The sequence below is a fragment of the Salvelinus fontinalis genome, chromosome 6 (genome assembly GCF_029448725.1).
Source record: "Salvelinus fontinalis isolate EN_2023a chromosome 6, ASM2944872v1, whole genome shotgun sequence".
Classification (NCBI taxonomy): domain Eukaryota; kingdom Metazoa; phylum Chordata; class Actinopteri; order Salmoniformes; family Salmonidae; genus Salvelinus; species Salvelinus fontinalis.
Window position 1 is genome coordinate 50,560,058 of NC_074670.1, and position 22,286 is coordinate 50,582,343.

The 22,286-nt window shown below is 43.7% G+C and overlaps 1 protein-coding gene across 9 annotated transcripts in view; it reads right to left on the bottom strand.

The window, feature by feature from the left end:
- Window positions 1–35: 35 nt before the first annotated feature.
- LOC129858031 (phospholipid-transporting ATPase 11C-like) overlaps window positions 36–22,286 on the bottom strand; it is a 92,069-nt gene continuing 69,818 nt past the window's right edge. Inside the window, exons 7-30 of one of the 9 annotated variants that reach the window (XM_055926905.1) lie at window positions 22,185–22,273; window positions 21,246–21,296; window positions 20,730–20,794; window positions 20,563–20,644; window positions 18,326–18,476; window positions 17,695–17,892; window positions 16,083–16,253; window positions 15,456–15,655; window positions 15,249–15,320; window positions 15,071–15,144; window positions 14,873–14,976; window positions 14,413–14,594; window positions 13,732–13,998; window positions 13,338–13,509; window positions 12,987–13,089; window positions 12,721–12,866; window positions 11,411–11,470; window positions 9,334–9,461; window positions 8,966–9,167; window positions 8,780–8,883; window positions 8,468–8,624; window positions 6,126–6,228; window positions 3,335–3,366; window positions 2,922–2,977 (exon numbers count right to left, since the gene is read on the bottom strand). In XM_055926905.1, coding sequence (XP_055782880.1) covers window positions 6,130–6,228; window positions 8,468–8,624; window positions 8,780–8,883; window positions 8,966–9,167; window positions 9,334–9,461; window positions 11,411–11,470; window positions 12,721–12,866; window positions 12,987–13,089; window positions 13,338–13,509; window positions 13,732–13,998; window positions 14,413–14,594; window positions 14,873–14,976; window positions 15,071–15,144; window positions 15,249–15,320; window positions 15,456–15,655; window positions 16,083–16,253; window positions 17,695–17,892; window positions 18,326–18,476; window positions 20,563–20,644; window positions 20,730–20,794; window positions 21,246–21,296; window positions 22,185–22,273 — 2,877 coding nt within the window. In that variant the 3' untranslated portion in view covers window positions 2,922–2,977; window positions 3,335–3,366; window positions 6,126–6,129. Of the gene's footprint in view, window positions 6,229–7,090; window positions 7,182–8,467; window positions 8,625–8,779; window positions 8,884–8,965; window positions 9,168–9,333; window positions 9,462–11,410; window positions 11,471–12,720; window positions 12,867–12,986; window positions 13,090–13,337; window positions 13,510–13,731; window positions 13,999–14,412; window positions 14,595–14,872; window positions 14,977–15,070; window positions 15,145–15,248; window positions 15,321–15,455; window positions 15,656–16,082; window positions 16,254–17,694; window positions 17,893–18,325; window positions 18,477–20,562; window positions 20,645–20,729; window positions 20,795–21,245; window positions 21,297–22,184; window positions 22,274–22,286 lie in introns of all 9 variants that reach the window. The other 8 variants (XM_055926909.1, XM_055926911.1, XM_055926907.1 and 5 more) reach the window with 8 other exon arrangements.

The following is a 22,286-nucleotide window of genomic DNA, read 5'->3' on the forward strand; positions in this document are numbered from 1 at the left end:
ACATACCACAAATTCATTCATAAAAACAGAACAAGTTTTCTTCAAAACAGTGTTTTATTGCAGAAAAACTGTTGAACATACTGGTCTTAAAGTGGTACATTCAGATCGGACGTTCAGAGTGCCGAGGCTGGAGACTGAGGGGCCAGATGTGAAGTGCCCATTTTGTGCCCGTAGAACCTAAGGCACCCCACCACAGCAGTCACCCGCGGACAGGGTCATTCTCCACATTCACCCAGCCTCTCGTGCTTTTTTTGGACGTTTTGATTATTCTTACAAAAGTAGCTGGAAAAAGGTTGCATTTAAAATACAATCAATTATTTTACGTATTTTGTCAGGCCAAACATGAGTATCCAATACTTTTTTAAAGCATTTTAGCATCTCCGATGTAATGTTAAAGGTTTGTTTTTGTTTTTTAAAACATACAGAAAGTCCTCCTACCCGACTGACCTAGGACACCGAGCCCAGGTAGGTGAAAGTCCACCGGTGTCTTCACGTTAGTCTGAGCACAGTCCATACTCCTCATAGCTTTAGTGTTTCAAAAGGAAACATTACAAAGGGTTCCCCGTATTACAGCCATCTGGTGTAGACAACCCTCTGGAAACTCTAGACCCTTGAAGTCAAGGTAAATATATAATTTTCTCCTCCACAAGATGGTACAGCATGTGATACAGGCAGTTAACACACTGCTCCTAGGCCGTCATTGAAAATAGGAATTTTTTCTTAACTGAAAGTTAAGTTAAATATGAGGTTGATGGAAGTACGGTAAATCACATTTGGCATGGGAGCCATGTCTTGAATTCTGCCAAGTGTGACAGAGGGGAGGGGGCACCAGGCTGCACATGCTCAGTACGTCACAGGTCATGTACAGGCCTCATGTAGCTATTACAGTATCTCCAACCACTAAGGAGCTGGAATGGAGCCCATCTGGACTAAGGATACTCAACTTAGGAACTACAACCATCAGTGATGCTAATCATCATATGAGGAGATACTGTAATAGCTACATGACGGCTGTACACGACCTGTTATGGCCTTTAAGAGACTAGAGGTGCCAATAGGGCACCTACTCCCAGGCATATCCCTCTGTGGCAAACATAGAAGAAGCTCCATTCCAAGGCTGGATATGACTGAACTGATCTAACCGGTGCTCTGTGATCCGACCTGCGACCAGACCGGTGGAGGGAGAGGATATAGTAGAGGTGTAAGGTAGGATATACCTGCAGGGTGCGTGTGTGAGATACAGATTATATGGGTTAGCACTGGGCACACATCTGGTCTGAAGTGACACAGGCATACTGAAGAAGCACAAGGCCGATCATTCGCTACAAAAAAAAAGATTCATGTAATAAAAATATACAATTTGTGAGTAAAATTACACAGAACAATAAATATGTCAAATAGATTTTCACATGTTCCAAAACATCTTCCCATATAGTGTCTAAAAGTGATTCAAACTCATGGCATGTAGAAATGGAATGTATGAAGCACTAACGCTAGAAGTCAGAACCGTCTTTCTGTAAGAAACCCATCTCAGACAGCGTAACTGGAGATACATGAACATCTATGGTAGCAGGTGGGTAGAAAGCCTCACAGTGGCATTACCTATGGTGACACGAAAGAGGAAGTCTGAAGTTGGGATCTTTACCCACCAACATCAGCACACCTTTGACAAACAACACTAACTGGTAATGGGACAAATATCACTCATTTTAGGCTTTTAGTGCATGTTTGGATCCATAGGTGTGTGCGTGCTCCACAGAACCCCTGAAGTCCTTTAGAGGACAGGTCATGACAACCACATGCTAAATGTACAAGGTAGATCCAGGTATCCTGGTTAAACGTGTCTCAATGTAACACACACAGGTTGCTTTGAGGCCATGATTCCCATCCAGTATAATTGTGCTGCTGGGCACAGATACACACACTCTCTCAGCAACATAGTTTGAAATCATTTGGACGGCGCTGGGCATGACACTTGCATCTCCCCAGCTCAGACACATTTTTGGCATCAAGCTTTAGATATTCAAACAGGTTAAGCGATACACAGCACATATTAATTTTCAATACATTTGGGATTTTCTTAAACGATCACCGGCCTTAAGGTGGGAAGATTCAAGTCATGCAACAAACACTGAACCAGGTAGAAATGTTGGCAAGCACAACTCATTACCAGTCATTTCGATTCATCACACACTTTGGGGAGATGGGAAAATAGAGACTTAACCCAGTAGGGGGTTGTGCTCTAAAAACACTCAGTATTCAAGGCAAAGACATTTTGAAGACATCCAGTAACCTGTGTTCAGTGCAGTCTGCCCTGAGTGAATATGCTGTCTTTGCATTGGACTTGACTGGAATCATGTAACTTATAAACTATGATTTGGATCTGGTGCAGTGGAATTTTTGTTTCAGAAAGTTAGGTGACATTTAATTTTAAAAAATAACACAAACCTTGCAGAAAAATACAAATAACAAGTGGAATGTGGCATTCATGAGGCCTCCTTAGTTTCATGCAGATGAATCATTCTGGGACAGTGGAGGTGTGGCTGCATGTTAGAACACAGCCGACCGTAGGAGTACTTCTGACAAGGCAGCTGTGTACGCATTTCCGCCCCCCCCGCAATCGTAGTATTCAAAGGACAGAAAAATAAACTCCGGAAACTCATGCCTCTCATGTTTGAAGAGTCCAGTAAAAACGTGGTAAAAATGGCCTGTGCTGCAGCAATCTGCACTGCAGACATGCAGAGGGAGACAGGAAGAGGGGGAAGGACGGAGGGAGCAGTGGAATACTCAGTCAAAACACTGCTGGAGTCATCCCTGGGTCTTTTATCATTTCTATTACGTTGTTTTCCATTTGCTTTTTAGATCAGGCAAAAGTTCAGGCAGCCAGAGTGCCATGGGCAGGGTAGTTGATCCTCCTTTGTGCCCTTTACTCCCGCTCCTTCAGGTGCTTGTAGGACAAGGGCGTGACGGCAGCGATCTGGAGAGGACATACAAAACACACACACAGAAGTCAGTCCACCTCTATAAACAGAAACCTGCTCCTGCCAATTGCCAACCACTGGATGGTGGCAAGACCCAGCCACACCATGACACCGACAGCATTAAAAAGGATAGGATTGACGAGGAGAATTGACAACATACCCCCAGAAAAAAATCGATTGGACACACCTCCCCTGAAAACAGAGATCAGCTGGAATCTATCATTGAATGTCTATTGCTCTGATTGAACGTGATCATCAACCAGGATTCTGGTGAAGTGACGGGAACCCAAGACACCCATGACCATGAGCAATAACCGAGGGGTTAGACATGCGAGATTAGCCCCTTGTTTTACCTGGATGTCTGTAGGAGTCCGTCCTCTGAAGGCTGGGAAGAACAGATAAACAGGTTAAATGAAGATGAGGGATGGGAACGTAAAGCCTGGTGTTAACACTTCACTGCCATTCCAATAAATGGAACCCAAACCCTCAGACGACGTTCAGTAGTAAGCTCAACATTTAATATACCTGGCAAAGCAATGGCATAACATGCAGTCAGCTAAGCTCGATAGTCGCCACTTAGAATGAAGCACTTGCAAATGAAAAAACACGAGGCGCCAGTGACACACAAGCATGTTATTGCACATGCAACCAGGGTAAAAAAATATATATAATACAACCACCACATAAATGACAACGCCATGAGGGGAGAAATAAAAATGGCAGATGACGAGGCCTGCAATGTTTAATTACATACATGGAGCCGAAAGAAAAACCAAAACAGACTTACTCACATTCACCCTTTTAACATGTACACAAACGAATCCCCATCCACGGGAGACTTGATATTTTATTTCAAAAAGGTAACATGAAATCATTAAAAAGAGCACATGCAAGGACACAATGAGCAGTTCGTCTACTTGGAGGCTGAAAGGAGCATTCATCATTGTCCTGGCGACGCCTTAAAAACTTTCAACTGACTGAATGTTAATCTAAATCTTTTGACTTAACTTTGTCCATAAGGACGTACAGCATGTACAGGTAACTGCAATAATTTAAGGACACACCATAGTGTCTTCATAGGGCATTGGGCCACTACGAGCCATCAGAACAGCTTCAATGTGCCTTGATACAGATCAGGGATGGGCAACTTTCATGGGGCGGGGGACACAATATATAAACTCATCATGAGGGGTCGCAGTTGCTCGTGGGTCCATGACCCCAAATCCATACACCCCCTCTGTGAGCAAAACATTTTAGTGAGAAATGTTTGCAGTTTTTAATATTATTTCAGAGTGAGACTGACTTACAAAATCAATGGGGTCCCCCGCAGCAGGTAATTCGACCATGATAACAAGTTTAGGTAGCTGGCCACAAAACCAATTTAGCAATCCCCCCCCAAAGAATTGCTGACATGGGCTAATTGACTGACTAAATCAGGGACTTACTGCTGATGCTCAACCAATTTTGAAATTGCACCTCGTGTATTCTACTATTCTAACTCGCAACAGTAAGTTGAGACCCCAACACAGTTCCATCCCTGGGATAGAGTTCCAGACACTTCAGAATCTATTGGAGGGATGGGACACCATTCTTCCATGAGAAATTCCATAATGAGGTTTTGTTGAGGTTGGAAAACACTGTCTCAGGCGCCGCTCCTGAATCTTCCAGAAGTGTTCAATTGGGCTGAGATATGGTGAGACACATGCTGAGCGATTATCTGAAATGTTGGTTATTTTTTGGTTTTCAAACTAATTGACTAATGTCAGTTAAATTATTTTTTCCCTGTGAGCTCAATGTCAATATTTTGCAGTTTCTCTAGAGATGAATCAGATCAAGGCCAAACTGTGCTACGCAGTAAGGAGTTGTGGTTTCCAACGAGCAAATATTCTAAATAGTTTAGAGCAGAAAACGTGATAATTAACTACAATCCATTGTGCCTACGTGTCCGGTCTGTGTTTATTTTACACCTGCTACATTAGGTTAGGGGCAGCAGGTAGCCTAGTGGTTAGAGCGTTGGACTAGTAACCAAAAGGTTGCAAGATCGAATCCACGAGCTGACAAGGTAAAAATATGTCGTTCTGCCCCTGAATAAGGAAGTTAACCCAGGCCGTCATTGAAAATAACAATTTGTTCTTAACTGACTTGCCTAGTTAAATAAAGGTTAAATAAAATGTAAAAAATTGTGAGGGGCAGACATGGAGAGAAGAGATAGAAGAATGCTTGATTGAGGGGGATAGAGAGCAGTTGCTTTGCAAGGTGTCAACCTGAAAATATATGATCCAAGTGTGATAGTTGGTATTCAGCAGTCATTAAAGTTTGCCTTATTTACTTTGAAGAACTACTAAAATAGTGATTTTGTCAGACAGCATAAGCAGTAGCTCTTTAGAGATAAGATGACTTGGAATGAAATAATAAAGTCAAATAAAATATTTCTGTATATATTCAAGCAATGTGAATAAATGGTTAAAACTGTAAAGGGCAGTCACTACCATCATGGGGCATTGATTAATTGTTTTCTTCTGTGTTAAAGCATTCAACCCACAATGCATTTACGGGAAACCGGATTATTTAATCTAACAAAACTTTTTTTTAATAAAAAAAATAAAAAATGCAGTAATCCCCCTACGCTCCTTTGAGACCCATCTTTACAAGTCACTGAGCTCTCTTCTGGCCATGGTAGCAAAAATAATGGATAACTGGGAATTTTTATAACTGACCCTAAGCATGATGGGATGTTAATTGCTTAATTAACTCAGCAAGCACACCTGTGCGGAAGCACCTGCTTTCAATATACTTTGTATCCCTCATTTACTCAAGTGATTCCTTTATTTTGTCAGTTACCTGTATGTACACATATCACAAGCAAAATATGAAGCAGACATTATGACGAACACACTTTTCAGCCAACCAATAAGAGTTCACCACACAGGAAGTATGGGTTATGGTAAGTGATAGAGGGCTGAACCGAGTTCTTAAAAAAGGATCCTCATTCTTGAAGGCACAGAAAGCAGGATTTGGAGTAGAATACTGGATTCTGGTTACAGTTAAGGGGTAATGGGCCCCGGCAGATATAGGCTGCTAAAGGGTTTGTTTCAAGGGGGTTATCTGATTGGTTTAACTAGGCCGCAGAGTTGGGGCTGGTACCTGTTCATAGCATAGTATTGGACTCGTCTGAAAAGGTTCGCATTAGCAGGGGCCTGGCTGAAGAGCGGGTTTCCCCCTCGCCCGACTGAATCACCAGCTTCTTCTGGAAGGGTTAGGCAAGAGACACTAATGACACCTCGGCGCTGACAGAGACTTACAAGACAGCAAGTGGACAATGAAATGTCGTTTAAAACACACATACTCTCCCTGGCGAATACGCTCTCCTCAACCTAATGTTTGTCAGGAGGGACAAGTCAATGTTTAGGAAGATCTCGTTGTTTAAGTGCTGTTAATCTCTATTCTATAAAGGCCAAACTAAGCTAATACACATTATTGGTACAGCCTTCCAAATACTTCTGACTTCAGACACGCATTTAGAGCAACACACATCTCTGTAGTGGCCCATTGCGGTTGTGGTGGGGTCCAGGGTATGGGGTTGTCTGGGGCACACTGGCATGCAGGTTAACCTCGTGTGTTGGCGTGCCGCATTCAACTGGACAGGCATGCAGAGACAGCAGGCACAGGGGCAACACAGGCAGCTAAGACACAATGACCGATGCACTCGGACATACTGAAGTAGACATAGCACGATGCCATGATTTCAGCACCAAACCAAACAGCACAGTTGCTGGGTAAGTGACAGAAGGCAGGGCATTGGGCAATCCAGCATTTACATAAAGATTCTCAAATTGTCCTGGCATAGCAAAATGGTACCACCCAGTCTGGACAGCGGTTAGAACCTTCAAAAAAAAAAAATTACCATCCATTTAACATCACTATGATCTAAACTGGGAACCTCTAGAAGGCCTAACCTGTCAAGGGAGGGCAGATGCTGGGTGTTATAGGACACCACCTGAGTCATGTTAAAGGCAGGAAGAGGGAGGAATCTGGCAAGCAGGACAGGATAGATAGGAGGAGAGGAGAGAGGAGGTAAAGAGCATACAGAGAGAGAGAGAGAGAGAGACCTCAGTCACTCCAGGAGAAGCTGTGAGTGCTGGCGGTCTGCGACAGCATGAAGATAGTGGACGTTCCCGACGAAGGAAGCCGTTGCTTGATCTGTGGCAAAGCAGGCAGGATAGAAAGAGAGAAACAGAAGAGGCGATAAAAGGGAGTGAAACAGAGGGAGAAAAAGAGTAGAACGAATGTATTAAAACAGAGTATCGGAGATAAGTGCGGCAAGAGGGTTGGCCTTTGCTGCCGAGGCCCTAGAACTTTCAACAATGTTCCTCATTGGTATCAGGTTAGACTCTTACCATTAGAAGTGTATTGGTATGGTGGGTTAAATGTGACTTTTCTTGCTCTGAATTAAATGAAATGTTAACTTATTTTACGTGCTAGCAGAAACAACCTACAAATAAATGACATTTTATTACATGTCTTTGAACCATAGAAGTGATAGAGTTCCATGGTGCACAAATAACAGCACACCCATATATATATGTGTGTGTGTGTGTGTGTGTGTGTGTGTGTGTGTGTGTGTGTGTGTGTGTGTGTGTGTGTGTGTGTGTGTGTGTGTGCCTATATCTACACTGAACAAAAATATAAAACGCAACATGTGAAGTGTTGGTCCCATGTTTCATGAGCTGAAATAGAAGATCCCAGAAATGTCTGTCTGTAATAAAGCCCTTTTGTGGAGAAACATGGCTGTGCCCCTGCCCGGTTATGTGACATCTATAAATTAGGGCATAATGAATTCATTTAAATTGACTTATTTCCTTATACGAACTGTAACTCAGCAAAAGCTTTGAAATTGTCACATGTAAAGTTTATATTTTTGTTCAGTATCGTTCATTGGTAAATATAAAACATTTACATCTAATCGGTCATACAAAAAAGGATTTGTATGAGGATATGTCGGTTAAAAAATCCATTACTAATACTTTGAAGGATAACTAATTTGCCTATTGGGGAGTTAAGAGACAGGCTATACCAGGGATACTGGCCTCAGAGGGGAGAAGGGGGGGGAAATTAGATTATTCCTCTGATCTCCATCCATGTCAACAACACAAATCAGACCGCTATGGAGGAGCTCTTTAATGTATGTTTAGAGTGATGGGCTCTGTCAAGCATGCCCGAATCTTCAAGAAGACACAAGCGGCTACTTGCAAGGACAAAATGTCAATTATGAGACTGTTATAATGCATTAACAGAAATATCTAAGCATCTGACACAAAGGATAAAGTCTGTAGAAATGATGAAGGATACAAACACAGGAAAACTAATATGAAGTGTTTTGAACAGTTGTTTTTCCCTTGGACATCAAAACGATATACAGATCGAGAGCTAGATGTGTGTGTGTGTGTGTGTGTGTGTGTGTGTGTGTGTGTGTGTGTGTACAGTACCTGTCGAGAGTGGGGCCAGCGCGGCTTGCGGAGGACCAGCAGCAGGATCTCAGGCAGCAGGCTGAGCAGGATGAGGAGAATGATGACCAGCCAGACCGACACAGCGCTCAGCATGTTAGCAAACACAAAGTAGAGACGCTGCTGCCGAAGGAAGGGCCTGACGGGAGGGAGAGAGTTAACAACAATCACACAGGTCAGTCCAAATAGAGCGGTCACCAACCACGGTTCAGGAGCACTACACAACGAGCAGGCTTTTGCTCCAGCCCACCACTAACACTGATTGACGTATGTGTCAGATGCTCCCGTCCTCACCATATGATTCCTCCCCAGAAGAAGCTGAAGAACACGTAGAAGGCCAGCGAGCCCCAGATGACAAAGTGATTGATCCACGTCCAATGGCGCGTGTCCATAGCCAGCTAGAACCACAAACAGAAGAAAGTGGTATCACTGGTCTGAAAATGTATTTCAATAACACTATTAAGTTCAAATGTGCTTCACCTTTAGCGTAACGGTGAAGACGAGGACAGTAAAAACAATTGTTCCGTACGACCAATTTCCAAACACCTGGCCATTGTCCTGCAGGGCGGGGTTACTAAAGAGAAAGCGGACACCAAAGAAAAACAGGAGGCCCTGGTAGACCCCAAGTAGGGTCCAGTACAGGAAGGGGCCCCAACGCAACATGGCGTTCTTTGCTACGTCCCTAAGGAGAGAAAAGGAGAGAGAAAAGAGGGTAGGAAGGGAGGACCACAAGAACACAAAGACGGAGGGTTGAAACCACTTGCTTGTGTTGTCATTATCACACTAGAAGCATAGCTAGTGCATTTTCTATGTAGGTGCAGAATAAAAAGTGTAGTTCCCGAACCTACCTGTAGAGGGTGGCGTTGCTCATCAGGACCTCCATACAGATGTGCTGCTCCAAGAGGCTGTAGGCCAGGATAGGCATTGAGGTAAAACAGATGTTGTACATCGTCAGATAGGCTGCGTCGTAGAGGGGCTGGGGAGGATGGGGGAAGGAAGGGGGGGGGGGCGCAGGAGGGATTGGGAACCCAGGGGTTAATTACACAGAGAGGAGAGAGCTCACTTTCGCACACATGCATTGGCAAACACACAACCACCACCTAACACAGGAAGAGGGCTCTATAGTGTCGAGCCTGTTGGTGTGTGGCTACATGCCGAAGACATCCTTTGATATATGCACACAGATGGTTCTGAGAGAGCAGGTCTAAGCTGGGGGGAATCTTTTAAAAGGAGATGCTTAGACCGAGTTTATATATCAGAAGTTAGCTGGGTATACTAAGAGATGTGTACCCTCTCCTGCGAGAGCTAAACATGTGCCAAAAGAATGAATACATTGCCTAAAATGGCGAAGACTTACGCGATGTAACCAAGGGATGTACTAGTCATATTGTATATGAACGCCATATATACATACACACCTACTCATTCAAGGGTTTCATGTAGTAACCAAAAAAAGGGTTAAACAAATCAAAATATATTTTAGATTCTTCAAAGTAGCCACCCTTTGCCTTGATGACAGCTTTGCACACTCTTGGCATTCTCTCAACCAGCTTCACCTGGAATGCTTTTCCAACAGTCTTAAAGAGTTCACACATATACTTGTTGGCTGCTTTTTCTTCACTCTGCGGTCCAACTCATCCCAAACCATCACAATTGTGTTGAGGTCGGGTGATTGTGGAGGCCAGATCATCTGATGCAGCACTCCACCACTCTCCTTCTTGGTCAGATAGCCCTTACACAGCCTGGATGTGTGTTGGGTCATTTTCCTGTAGAAAAACAATTGATAGTCCCACTAAGCGCAAACCAGATGGGATGGCGTATCGCTGCAGAATGCTGTGGTAGCCATGCTGGTTAAGTGTGACTTGAATTCAAAATAAATTACAGACAGTGTCACCAGCAAAACAACATCACAATTCCTCCTCCATGCTTCACGGCGGGAACCACACATGCGGAGATCATCCGTTCACCTAGTCTGCGTCTCAAAGACACGGCGGTTAGAAACCAAAAATCTCAAATTTGGACTCATCAGACCAAAGGACAGATTTCCACTGGTCTAATGTCGATTGCTTGTTTTCTTGGCCCAAGCAAGTCTCTTCTTATTGGTGTCCTTCAGTAGTGGTTTCTTTGCAGCAATTCGAACATGAAGGCCTGATTCACGCAGTCTCCTCTAAACAGTTGATGTTGAGATGTGTCTGTTACTTGAACTCTGAACCCTTTATTTGGGCTGCAATTTCTGAGGCTGGTAACGCTAATGAACTTATCCTCTGCAGCAGATGTAACTCTGGGTCGTCCTTTCAGGTGGCGGTCCTCATGAGAGCCAGTTTCATCATAGCGCTTGATGGTTTTTGCGACTGCACTTGAAACCAAATAGGGCTATCTTCTGTATACCACCCCTACCTTGTCACAACACAACTGATTGGCTCAAACACATTGAGGAAAGAAATTCCACAACCTAACAAGGCACACCTGTTAATTGAAATGCATTCCATGTGACTACCTCATGAAGCTGGTTGAGAGAATGCCAAGATTGTGCAAAGCTGTCATCAAGGCAAAGGGTGGCTACATTGAAGAATATATAATGTTTAAAACTTTGGTTACTACATGATTCCATGTGTGTTATTTCATAGTTTTGATGTCTTCACTATTATTCTACAATGTAGAAAATAGTAAAAAATAAAGAAATACCCTGGAATGAGCAGGTGTGTCCAAACTTTTGACTGGTACTGTCATATATATATAAATAAATATAAGACTGCAGCCACTCCAGGAGAGAGGGAGTGTCAGGTCAACCAGAGGGAAAGAATATGGGCGTAGACTGGAGAAGGTGCTGGGATTCAATGAGATACTCTGCTATTTCATGTTTAGAGAATCTTTGAATCTCAGAGAGAGGAGAGGGGCCTCAGCAGGACGCAGTGCAGTACTCACTTGCTGGGAAGATCCACAGAAAAACTGGTACAAGAACTGAGGTAAGATGAAGCAGAGGTTCTGTAAGTAAGTGAGAGGGGGAAAGGAACCTGAGGTTAGACACATCAAAAGGTAATGGACATGTTCTTTGATGGTGGAGAACTTTGGTGTCTGGGTGTCATCTAAATCACATGGGCTTGAGCAGTGTCCTTTATCAACATCAGTAAGATTTACTCTGTACATCTGTGGCTCTGCTGAGCTAACATTTTACAGTTGATACAACTTTAGCACAGTTACAAACTTACTCTTTATTTATTTCTATTTTTTTGCAATGGGCTATTTAAAGATCTAAACGGGTCCGATGCTGCTGCTGGACTCATTCGTCGTCTTGCTATCAAATTACACAGGCTGTGTGATCTATTTCTCGGTCGACTCATATCAACATCTCTTGCACATTAGCGTTGGGGTAAGATAAATAAATACAACAGAATAGGCCAACCTAAAAAGAAGAGTGGTGAAGGAAATGGAAAATGCTGGGCAGAGCATGCCCAGAGTTCATGGCTGAGTAGTACCATGGTGAAATTGGAGCAAGAAGACTGACGCGCCAACGTGTTGAAAATCCGCTCCAGTCAAATGACGTACACTCCACTCTGCTCACATCCTCTATTCAGCTGAATTTACGATAACATTTTAGAGGCCCCCATCATGGTGGTGTAGAGAAATATTAGCATGTTTACGCCAACGTCCTGCCATTCTACACAGTTCTCCATGAAGCGGAGAGAAAATGTTGCCGTTTTAAAGCTCCTTTCCTGCAATTCGCCATGGCTAATTCGGTGTTCTTTTGCTCAAAGATAATAACAAAATCATTACTGATAAATTTAGTGTTTATGGAATTTTCAATTCACCCTGACTGTCTAGCTTTTATTTTGGTGATTGTTAGTTCCTAAAGATTATATTATTTAAAAAATATGTAGTTTCATTATCTTTTCTACATACTTACATATCTGCTTTTAGTAGTTTCATTTGACACAAAGCATTTTTACATCCAGAAAATTAACAAATGTTTTATTTTACACTTTGGATTTAGGCTTACCGAAAAAACGCTTAGGCGGCCCGCCCAAGGTTTTAAAATGGCAGGAAAATCCCTGCATATTACTTCCACATAATCCTCATATCTAATGCTTTTTCTTTTGGCAGCAACACAGAATTAGGTTTTATAGCTCCAAACAATGACCGAACCTTGACCTCATCTGATGTGACCAATACTTATGATCCTCAGTTAACATAAGCACAGTAAGTTATGGTGCCTACATTTCAGTGCTGCCACCTACCTTGTAGAAGAAGTATTGCACCAGGTGGGCGATCCGAACGTAGTAGAGGTGCCCGTGTCCCAGTAACAGTTTCTTCAGGTGCTTGAGTTTAGGGATGGCATAGTCACTGTTCCTCACTGCCTGGCGACCCTCTTTACCTTTTATACCTGAGACACGGAAGATCAGGGAAAACACACACTTTTGCATCTCAACTGAATTTAATTTGAAACAACTTCAATATTAAACATTTCCTAATTTGAATCTATAGTGATATCACAGCGTCTTACCGATGCCAATGTGTGCCTCCAGGATCATACTGACATCGTTGGCTCCATCTCCGATGGAGAGGGTAATAGGGCTGCCTTTAGAGTTCTTCACCATGTTCACGATCTACGTAGGAACGAGAGAGCGGAAAGAGAGTAAGGAAAAAAAGTTCATTAAAGCCCACTTGGTTCTGCATTAGAAACAAGATGCCTAGATGCAAACGTATTCAGCCATTTGTAATATCGTTACCAGGTATAATGTGGGTAAATAGATTTTTTGTTGTGAGACCTCAACCTGGTTTACCTTTAACTAATGTAGCCATCTACAGTTAAATCTACTTAATCTATCAGCAAGAGCCTGTGACGTCGCCTCACCTGGGCCTTCTGTAGGGGAGCCATACGGCAGCACAGCACAGTGGTACAGTTCTGACAGATCTGGAGTAACAGACTCTTGTAGTGGCTGGAGTCAGGAGAGGAGTTGAACACTAAGGACAGAGTGGCTCCGTCTATGATGAAGCCGTAGTCCTGCTTAGATGAAGTCCAGCTCCTGGGAGGGAAAGAGAACGCAGAGCTTTCTTGTGACAAATCGAAACGAGAGCAAAACTATTTCATAGTTCCAAGACATTATAATTTATTCCCTATTGTTATCATTTTACAACAAATTATCATCAATTTACTACCAATAAAATGACCAATAGTAGTAACATTGTACTGTAAGTAACTCCAACGACCCTCCTTCAAAACATCCAACCCTAGACTTAGCACTGACCTGGTGATCCCAGTCTTAACCGGTGGAGTGTCCTGCACTGCCCTCTTGTGGTAGTCTAACAGCACCTCATGCAGGCGCTCTTCTCTCCTCCTCCCACCGTCCTCCAGGGTTCGCACCGTCAGTTCCAGCAGCTCTGTGCCCCTCTGGAACAGTCGGCAGGCGTAGCACGTGGACTTGGCCGTCTCCATCTTGTCCCCCGTAAGAACCCACACCTTCATGCCAGCCCGCTGCAGGGCCTCCATGGTCTCCGCTGCCTCCTCCTGCAACCTGGCGACAGAGGGAAGAAGAGAAAGAGGGAGCGTGAATGATGAGTGGCAGTTTGCAGTGAAAAGATAAGAAAAGGGGTGCGTCAGAGAGAATGAGTGATGGGGCGAGAGGGATGATTAAGTGAGAGAAAGATGAGGTAGAGTGTGAGAGCCGGTGTGTGAGACAGTCAGTGAATGCGCGCGTCTGTCTGACAGAATGACTGAATACATATTGAACAGAAAACCAACGCACATAACTCCCACCGCACCCACAATTTTACCTCTGCACATTAATGATCTGTTCGCCTCTAAAGAATGGCTGTGTCCAAAACGGCTCCTATTCCCCTATTTAGTGCACTACTTGTGACCAGGGCCCATAGGGTGCCATCTGGGACACAGCCTGAGAGTTAACCCTGAGCTGACTGTGTCCACCCACCTGTCCTCCACGGCAGTAGCTCCGATCAGGCTCATCCCAGTCTCCACCTGGTTGTAGACAGCCATGAGTTTCTCCTCTCGGTCATCCAGGGCCAGCCTGGCTTCCCTCAGCCCTGCGTCTGCCTGGGCGTACTCTTCAGAACTCAGCAGCTTGTAGGCCACACACAGTGTCCGGTAGCCTTCCTGAGATATGGCACAAAACACACACACACACGTGGTAAGTTACCAGTCAACACGTGCAAACACTCTCGCTGTGCGTTTTATAAATGTGCGAAATCTAGACTTTCAATGTACCCGTTGCATCTGGTAAATAAACTAAGAACGTAAAACGTTCATCTTAAATCAATGTACACACAAACAAAAATGGTAGCCTTCCTGGGAGACCTTAGACATAAATGCACAGACGTACAAAGTCATTGTATAAACATGAAGTTAGTGAAGCGGATCGGGCAGAGACCCACCGTAGCGTTGCGCTCCACGTGCATGCATATCCTGTCCACCTCCTCCTGCCTGACACGGGGGAAGATGGAGGAGTCGGCCCCCTTACAGAACAGCATGATGTCCCCTGAGCAACCAACACAATGGGAACATGTCAGGACTGGGGTTACAACAAACTAAACTAAAAGCTAATAGAGGTTTATTTGAAATCTCTGTCTCACCGCATTTGGATCGTACTATTACGCTCATACGTCTTCTCACCGGGTCAAAGTTCAACACATGAAGCAGCTCGTACCTGCAAGGGGAAATCAGATGGCCATGTCAATCAAAAGGAGAATGTTGAATGATAAATGAAATCCGTTAATAACATTAATCAAAACTCTTCACATGTTGACTTACGTTTCAACATCTTTGTCTCTGTTCATCACTCTCATGTTCTTGCTCTCCATACCTAGGAATGTGAAACCATACCTATAGATGGCGACAAAGACAAGAAAGTGAGCCGCACTGATTACACAACACACTAACCAAACCAAATCCACATAGAAGTTAATTTGTGTGATGGATTGATTGATGAATAACAGTTGCACAGGCCCTGTCCCTTACTTCATGGCTCCCTTGACCAGTGCCACCTCGTCGGGTGAGGAGGCGATGAAGCCCCTGAGCTCTGCAGGGTGAACCATCTCTCCGTCCAGCCCCAGGACACCGTCCACCTGGTCCCCAACCCCGTCCTCCTGACCCGTAGACTCCTTGACCTGCACCGTGTGGCACAGACACAGAGCCCGCAGGAACAGCTCCTCCTCCTCCTGAAAACACACAGACGCATTACTTATGTATTGTGTGCCATTTACCAGAGGTGCATTCATTAAGAACCAAATGCAAAACGGGCTGAACTTGTCCAATCAGAAACTATAGTTTTTTTTGCAAAACGTTTTTCTACAGTGTGCAATGAATGAATACACCATTGGTATGTACTTTTATGTGGCACAGTAACAGTTTGCATTATTACACTACCTAACAACCTCTGTGTCTATGGGCTGCAGAGTACAAACTACTGGCCCCATTAATCACACAAACTGTCACAGGTTATGTTAGGTCACATGTGATGCTTGTTATTCTGTCAGGTGACCTCTGTGATTCCGCCAGCACACTGGGCCATTTGATGCCCATATGTTGGCATGCCTGACTGACACAGTGATGAGGGGGAGGGCAGATAACTAGTCATTCACCCACCCTGCCAGCCTTCTGCTGCAGCATGCTCACGGGTCCATCTGTGACACAGAAGCCGCCCAACTCGGTGCTCGAGTCACGGTTCTTGTACTGGAAGCCGTCGATGCAGCACTCGATGAACTCCATGCTGTTCTGGGTCAGAGTGCCCGTCTTGTCCGTGAACACATACTCCACCTAGAGGACACAATGTGAAACTGCAGGGTCAGACAAATACCATTTTCACACAATCAGATGTATTTATAAAGCCCTTTCTACATCAGCAGATGTCACAAAGTGCTTATACAGAAACCCAGCCTAAAACCCCAAACAGCAAGCAATGGAGATGTAGAAGCAAGCTGGTTAGGAAATACTCGCTAGAAAGTGAGGAACCTAGGAAGAAACCAGGCTCTGAGGGGTGGCCAGTCCTCTTCTGGCTGTGCCAGGTGGAGATAAGAGTACATGGCCATTAAGGCCAGATCGTTCTTCTAGATGTTCATAGATGACCAGCAGGGTCAAATAATAATCACAGTGGTTGTATTTTTTTTTTTTTTTTTTTACATTTTTAAGTCATTTAGCAGACGCTCTTATCCAGAGCGACTTACAAGTACATACATTCATACTTTTTTTGTACTGAGTTGTAGAGGGTGCAACAGGTCAGTGTCTCAGGAGTAAATGTCAGTTGGCTTTTCATAGAGCCACACTACAGAGCCAAACCAAGCCTAGCCAATCTGTACTGGGCTGGCTTGGATAGGCATCTACCATTGTCCTCTCCAGCATGGTTCCAGGAACTATGTGAATAGAAAATATCTGCGCCAGTACACTACATTTCAGGTTCAGATCTATAGTGAGAATCAGGGGTGTACTCATTAGTCCAAACAGTTGCAAAACAGAACATTTTTAACTAAAACAAGGGTTTCTATTGGAGAGGGGGGGAAAAATGCAACAGAATTGGCGTAATGGACAGGCATGTGAGACTCTTCCAGGGTCGTAAAAAAAAAAAACACTTGGCACAATTAACAACTGTGAACAATAAGAATGGGCAATTAATCCCTGAGAGTTACACCGCATAAATCTAGTTTAGCAAGCGTCATCTTTAATTGAAGTAATCATCGGGCAAACCAAACATGACTGATCCACAACACCCCTGTTTGAGACGGAGGCTGGAGATGGGAAAGCACAGCCATTCAAGGCATATTAAGACCAGTTAGACCATTTCATATTCTGACATTTGAGGAATGTTGTTCATGTGGGTTTAGGGTCATCACTCCACCAAAGACTGGGGCCGAGAGCAAAGAGGCCCTAGACCTCTAATAAACCTACGGCCTCGTTTGAATACTGAAATGTAATCTCCCCTTACCCTCTTCCCTTTGAGGTAATCACTGATCTAACATGACTGGGTAACTGAGAGTTCCATTGCAGTATATAGCTAGCTTTTCACAAATCCAGTCAATTAAGAAAAGTGATTACTTCAAGAAAAGGAGAAAGGAATGATGCATCAAAGTATTCAAACAGGGTGGATATCTGGCCAACTAGCTACAGCAATATGGTGGGAATCTGCAATGATAACTACCTCCTTTGGGAGAGTGGTTTAGGGTCTTATCAACGCTAAATTGGTTCCATATTTTTAACGCCTGACCTGTCCTAGCTCCTCGTTGAGGTCAGAGGTGTTGACCAGAGCCCCTTCCTGGATCTCGGGGTCGAAGAAGTCCTTGTCCCAGGAGATGAAGAAGGAGCCCAGGAACTTCTGCATCTCCACCGTCACGTACATGGACACGGGGATGATGAAGTTGAACAGCACCATGAACGACAGGAAGTCAGTAAACATATTCAGGTACTGGGGGAGAGAGGGAACAAAAATTAAACGTGGTTAAAATACACAGATAAAACAGGAAGTCAGTGAACATCTTTAGGTACTGGGGGAGAGAGGGAACAAAAATTAAACGTGGTTAAGATACACAGATAAAACAGGAAGTCAGTAAACATCTTTAGGTACTGGGGGAGAGAGGGGTGAACACAGGGAACAGTGTTAAAACACACTTTTTTAAAACACACTTCCACAAACTGCCCTTGGAGAAAAAACACACTCGTATAATGCAGTGCTAGAAGCCATCGGTGTAATGTGACTCTGGGTCAATGAAATGTGCCTAAAACTCACCACATAAGGCATTAAGTTGCATTTGAGACTGACTACAGTCAGCAGAGTGCATTATACAGTGCTAAACTGTATTTGTCTGTGCAAAGTCTTTTTAGCTGAGTGAAGGCCTCACCAGGTTGGCATCTTTCTCCTTCTGCGTCTTCTGGTTGTACCAGGGCTCTTCCTGGCCTGGTTGGCTCTGCCACACGTACTTGAGCGTGGTGCACACCAGGGCCTTGCTCACCAGGATACACAGGTACACCAGCAGGAAGGCATTGATAGATCTGAAACACGAGTATTAACAACCCAACTCCCATCAGCAACACTGAAAATATACATAGTCTGTGTGAAACATCTGCTTCCTATATAATCCCATATTCCTCTGATATCCGTGTGAATGGACACCTAATCAAACTGCCCCAGCTTCCTTCAACTGATCGTTGTTCCAGTGTTGTGTTCGAGACCACCTAAAGCGAGACCAATTCAAGACTAAGACCGGAGCAAATCAAGTCAGTCAAAACCAAGCCTCCGAGACAAGGGGTCCGAGACCGAGTCAAGACCAGAAAAATAAGTCCAATTCAAGACCACGAGTAAACTTTGTCAAATCACCACCATAAGAGTTGAAAATGTCCAGTATTTCTGTGTTCCTTTCAGAACATACAGATTCTTTAGACATTCAAAATAGTGAAAAAATGCACGCTGATGGAAAACAGTCACAAATGATACTAACCTAAAAAACACAGTGGGGAACAAGCCCTCCTACGCCTTCAGAGAAGGCCTAAGGATTTATAAAATAATGATTCATATAATAAATTACAATTATATGGTTATTTTCAATGATGTTCTGATTTAATCTTGTGAGTTTTTGTTGTAAAGGAAAGAGTTAACACTGAAGAAGAAAAAAAAAGATTGAATCAGGATTTTTCTTTGCTGGTCTCCGGGGAGATAAATCTAGCTAGCTAAGTCAGCCATTGGCTATCAGAAGCTAGATATAGGCATCTTCCATTCAACTGTATTAGGACAACATTTTGGAGTGACAGTGGAATCAACCAATCACATTTTGACTTAATGGAAGGGACCGTTTTTACAAAAACATCTGCCTTGAAATCCAACATTTCACTGTGCAATAGCGAGCAGTAGGTTTCCCGCGATCTAGCTAGCTAGATTTTGTTGTCAGCTAGTGTGCAGCGGCTGCAGCAGGTGTTATCAAAGAGGATGTTGTTTTTCATTTATTAGCTTCTCCCTTTTCAAGAATAACTTTCAACAAGAAGTTAAGTTTCAAATGATCATCTAGTGAGTAGAACTGTGTTTTTTATTGCAGCCTGCTGTAGTCAGCCATCTCTTTGAAAATAACTTGTGTGAAACATTGTTGCAGTGGAACTAACAGCATTTTAACAACATTACATCTTATTAAAATAAGTTCATATACACCCCCAGGAAGAATGACAATTTGATTTTTTTTACATTTTCTGACAAGCGACTAAAAATCACAATCATATGGTAATTTTCATAAATTCTTAGAACATTTGGGAATTACGTATACTAAGGCATTTGTGAAAATTCTATAGCAATATAGAGTGGGAAAATGTCTGTGCGTTTGGACAATTAATAGACACTGCAGTCTACACAGACCAGTGCGCTATAGCCAGATCAGAACTACAGTAGGCCTTTATACAAACAAGCCACGCGGGCTGCCATCATTCACTTGGAACAGGACTGTGTGTTTACAGGCAGTTACAACAGCGCGACTTCACATCATTAGAACGCATTCGCCAAAAGCCACAAAATTAATCCGAGTGGATTTATGCAAATATGTTAACACCACGGGAGTCCTCTTTCATTTGAGAACTTTACAGTCCCGTTGATCAAACAACCATGAAAAGGTAGGCTCTCTCCTCCTCAGTTATGCACATCAACAACAAGATCAACTAATGCTGAATTTTATGAATCATGCATTGAACTGCATCCATCTATTCTGCCAACAATACATTAGTGTACGTTATGGAATGCTGAGTCAAATAGAACCTACTTTTAAAACCTCTTATAAAGTTGATTTTGTAGCAGAAACTGGGAATTTTACATTTGTGACTGATATTATGATTGTCTGTTTCATATCTACAAAGTAGTTAAAACGTTGTTTAAACTTTAGGTCACCGGTTACTTTGTGCGCTTAACTTCTCTTGGGTAGGGGGCAGCATTCGGAATTTTGGAGGAAAGCATGCCCAAATTAAAACTGCCAGCTACTCATCCCCAGAAGATAAGTTATGCATATTATTAGTAGATTTGGATAGAAAACACTCTGCAGTTGCTAAAACTGTTTGAATCATGTCTGTGAGTATAACAGAACATATTTAGCAGGCCCGCCCTTACTTCTCCACCACAGACCGCTTCTGGGACTTCCCCTGGTAGTTCAGAGCCATTTTGGTTTCCATGCCAGAGTACACTGCCACTCCTAGAAGAAGAAGGAGAGTTGGTCAGGACAGGCTCACACGGTGACCATCATTCAGACCCTCATTTGCATTAAACAATTGAGTCACCATAAATCTTCTGAGTATTCTTCAAGGTAGCGCCTTTCAGGAGGAGATTCTCTGGACCCAAAGACCTGAGGAACACCACACAAAGAGAAAAGAAAGTCACATACCTTCTCTAAAAACACCAAGACCCCTCCCTTCTCTTATAGCGGCACACTAGCTCTTGCCTAATACTATCAATGGATAACTCCAGTCTTGAGTTGACGTCTACTCCGCCCCAAATGTTATTGTGAAGGACACAGAACGACATCTTTTATAAGATCATTACAAAGCGGCCCGGTGACAAACGCTTCAGAGAGCACTTTGGAAGCGCTGCCCTGAGTCTGGGCCAGGTCCAGTATTACTTTCATGCTCGTTTGGAGTTATGGATCAATTAAATAATGATTTGATGGTTATGCAAAAGGGAAAAGACAAGAGTGCTTAAACGACTGAGCTTTCATTTCTTTTTTTAGACTGAGGTACGGGAGGAGGGGGTAACTAGGGCTAAGGGGGAACCGATAGGGGCCTGGCCAGCACGCTTACCTCACAGCAGGCTCCTGGTCATTCTTGTAGATGTGCATACGCCCCACAAACCTGTAGAAACACAGACCCTCATGAATGCCCTACCCAATGGCAGATGCTCTATTTGATCGCATCTCACTATGGACCTGAACTGAATCAACTGTGTAATGGGCTAGAAATGGTCAATTTGAATATTTTCTGATATCAGAAAGAAACGCACTGATAACTAATACTATCTGCAGCAGAGGGACTAGTCAGATGTGAAACTAATCATAACGCCATATGCTGATCACCAGAACTTTGCATAGACTGCACCAATTAAGAGCGAGCTAATACGATGGGTGGTTTGTCCGACAGCACGCTGGCACTGCAACTCTGCTTTATCGATTGTGAAAAGGAGCAGCATCTGGTGTCTTCAGTCCCTTAGGCTCTCTCAAACATCACTGATGTATTTATGGCGCCAAATTGTACTGTCACGGCCGCTCCTTGGCCATAGGTGGCGCCAAACCACTAAGTCTCTGGAGAGACTACAGCTGCTCAAACGACTGGGTCTGTTCCTCTATGCAGCACGGGCCAAATCTAACTGAACCTTCCCTTCAATTCCTGGCCAGTCTGATCCACAAATCAGGTTTACTAACAGTCCAACGCCGCTAATAAGAACCTGTCAGAGAGCCAACACTCTACCTAATGACACTGTTGCTATTAAAATGTCATCGGGACATTCCCAATTGACAGTCGATTAAACTGACTAAAACCCTACACCTAACAAATCAGAGTGCACATGTTTTTACAGTCCAGGGACAGTTTTTCACAAAGCCTCTCGGAGTAGAAGTGCTGATCTATGATCAGTATTGGCTTTCGGATCATCATTGTAAAGACTGGGGGGGAGAACTGTTCCGAGATCAGCACTTCTACTCTCAGAGCTCTGCGTGGGGAACAGGCGAGGAGGACAGAGCCTACTTGTAGAGGTCAGGCTGCGGCTGCTCGCACTCCACGGTGGCGCTGAGAGACTCCAGGCCCTTCTCTGTGTCTGGCACTGTGTAGTGTGTCTGAGAGAGAGAG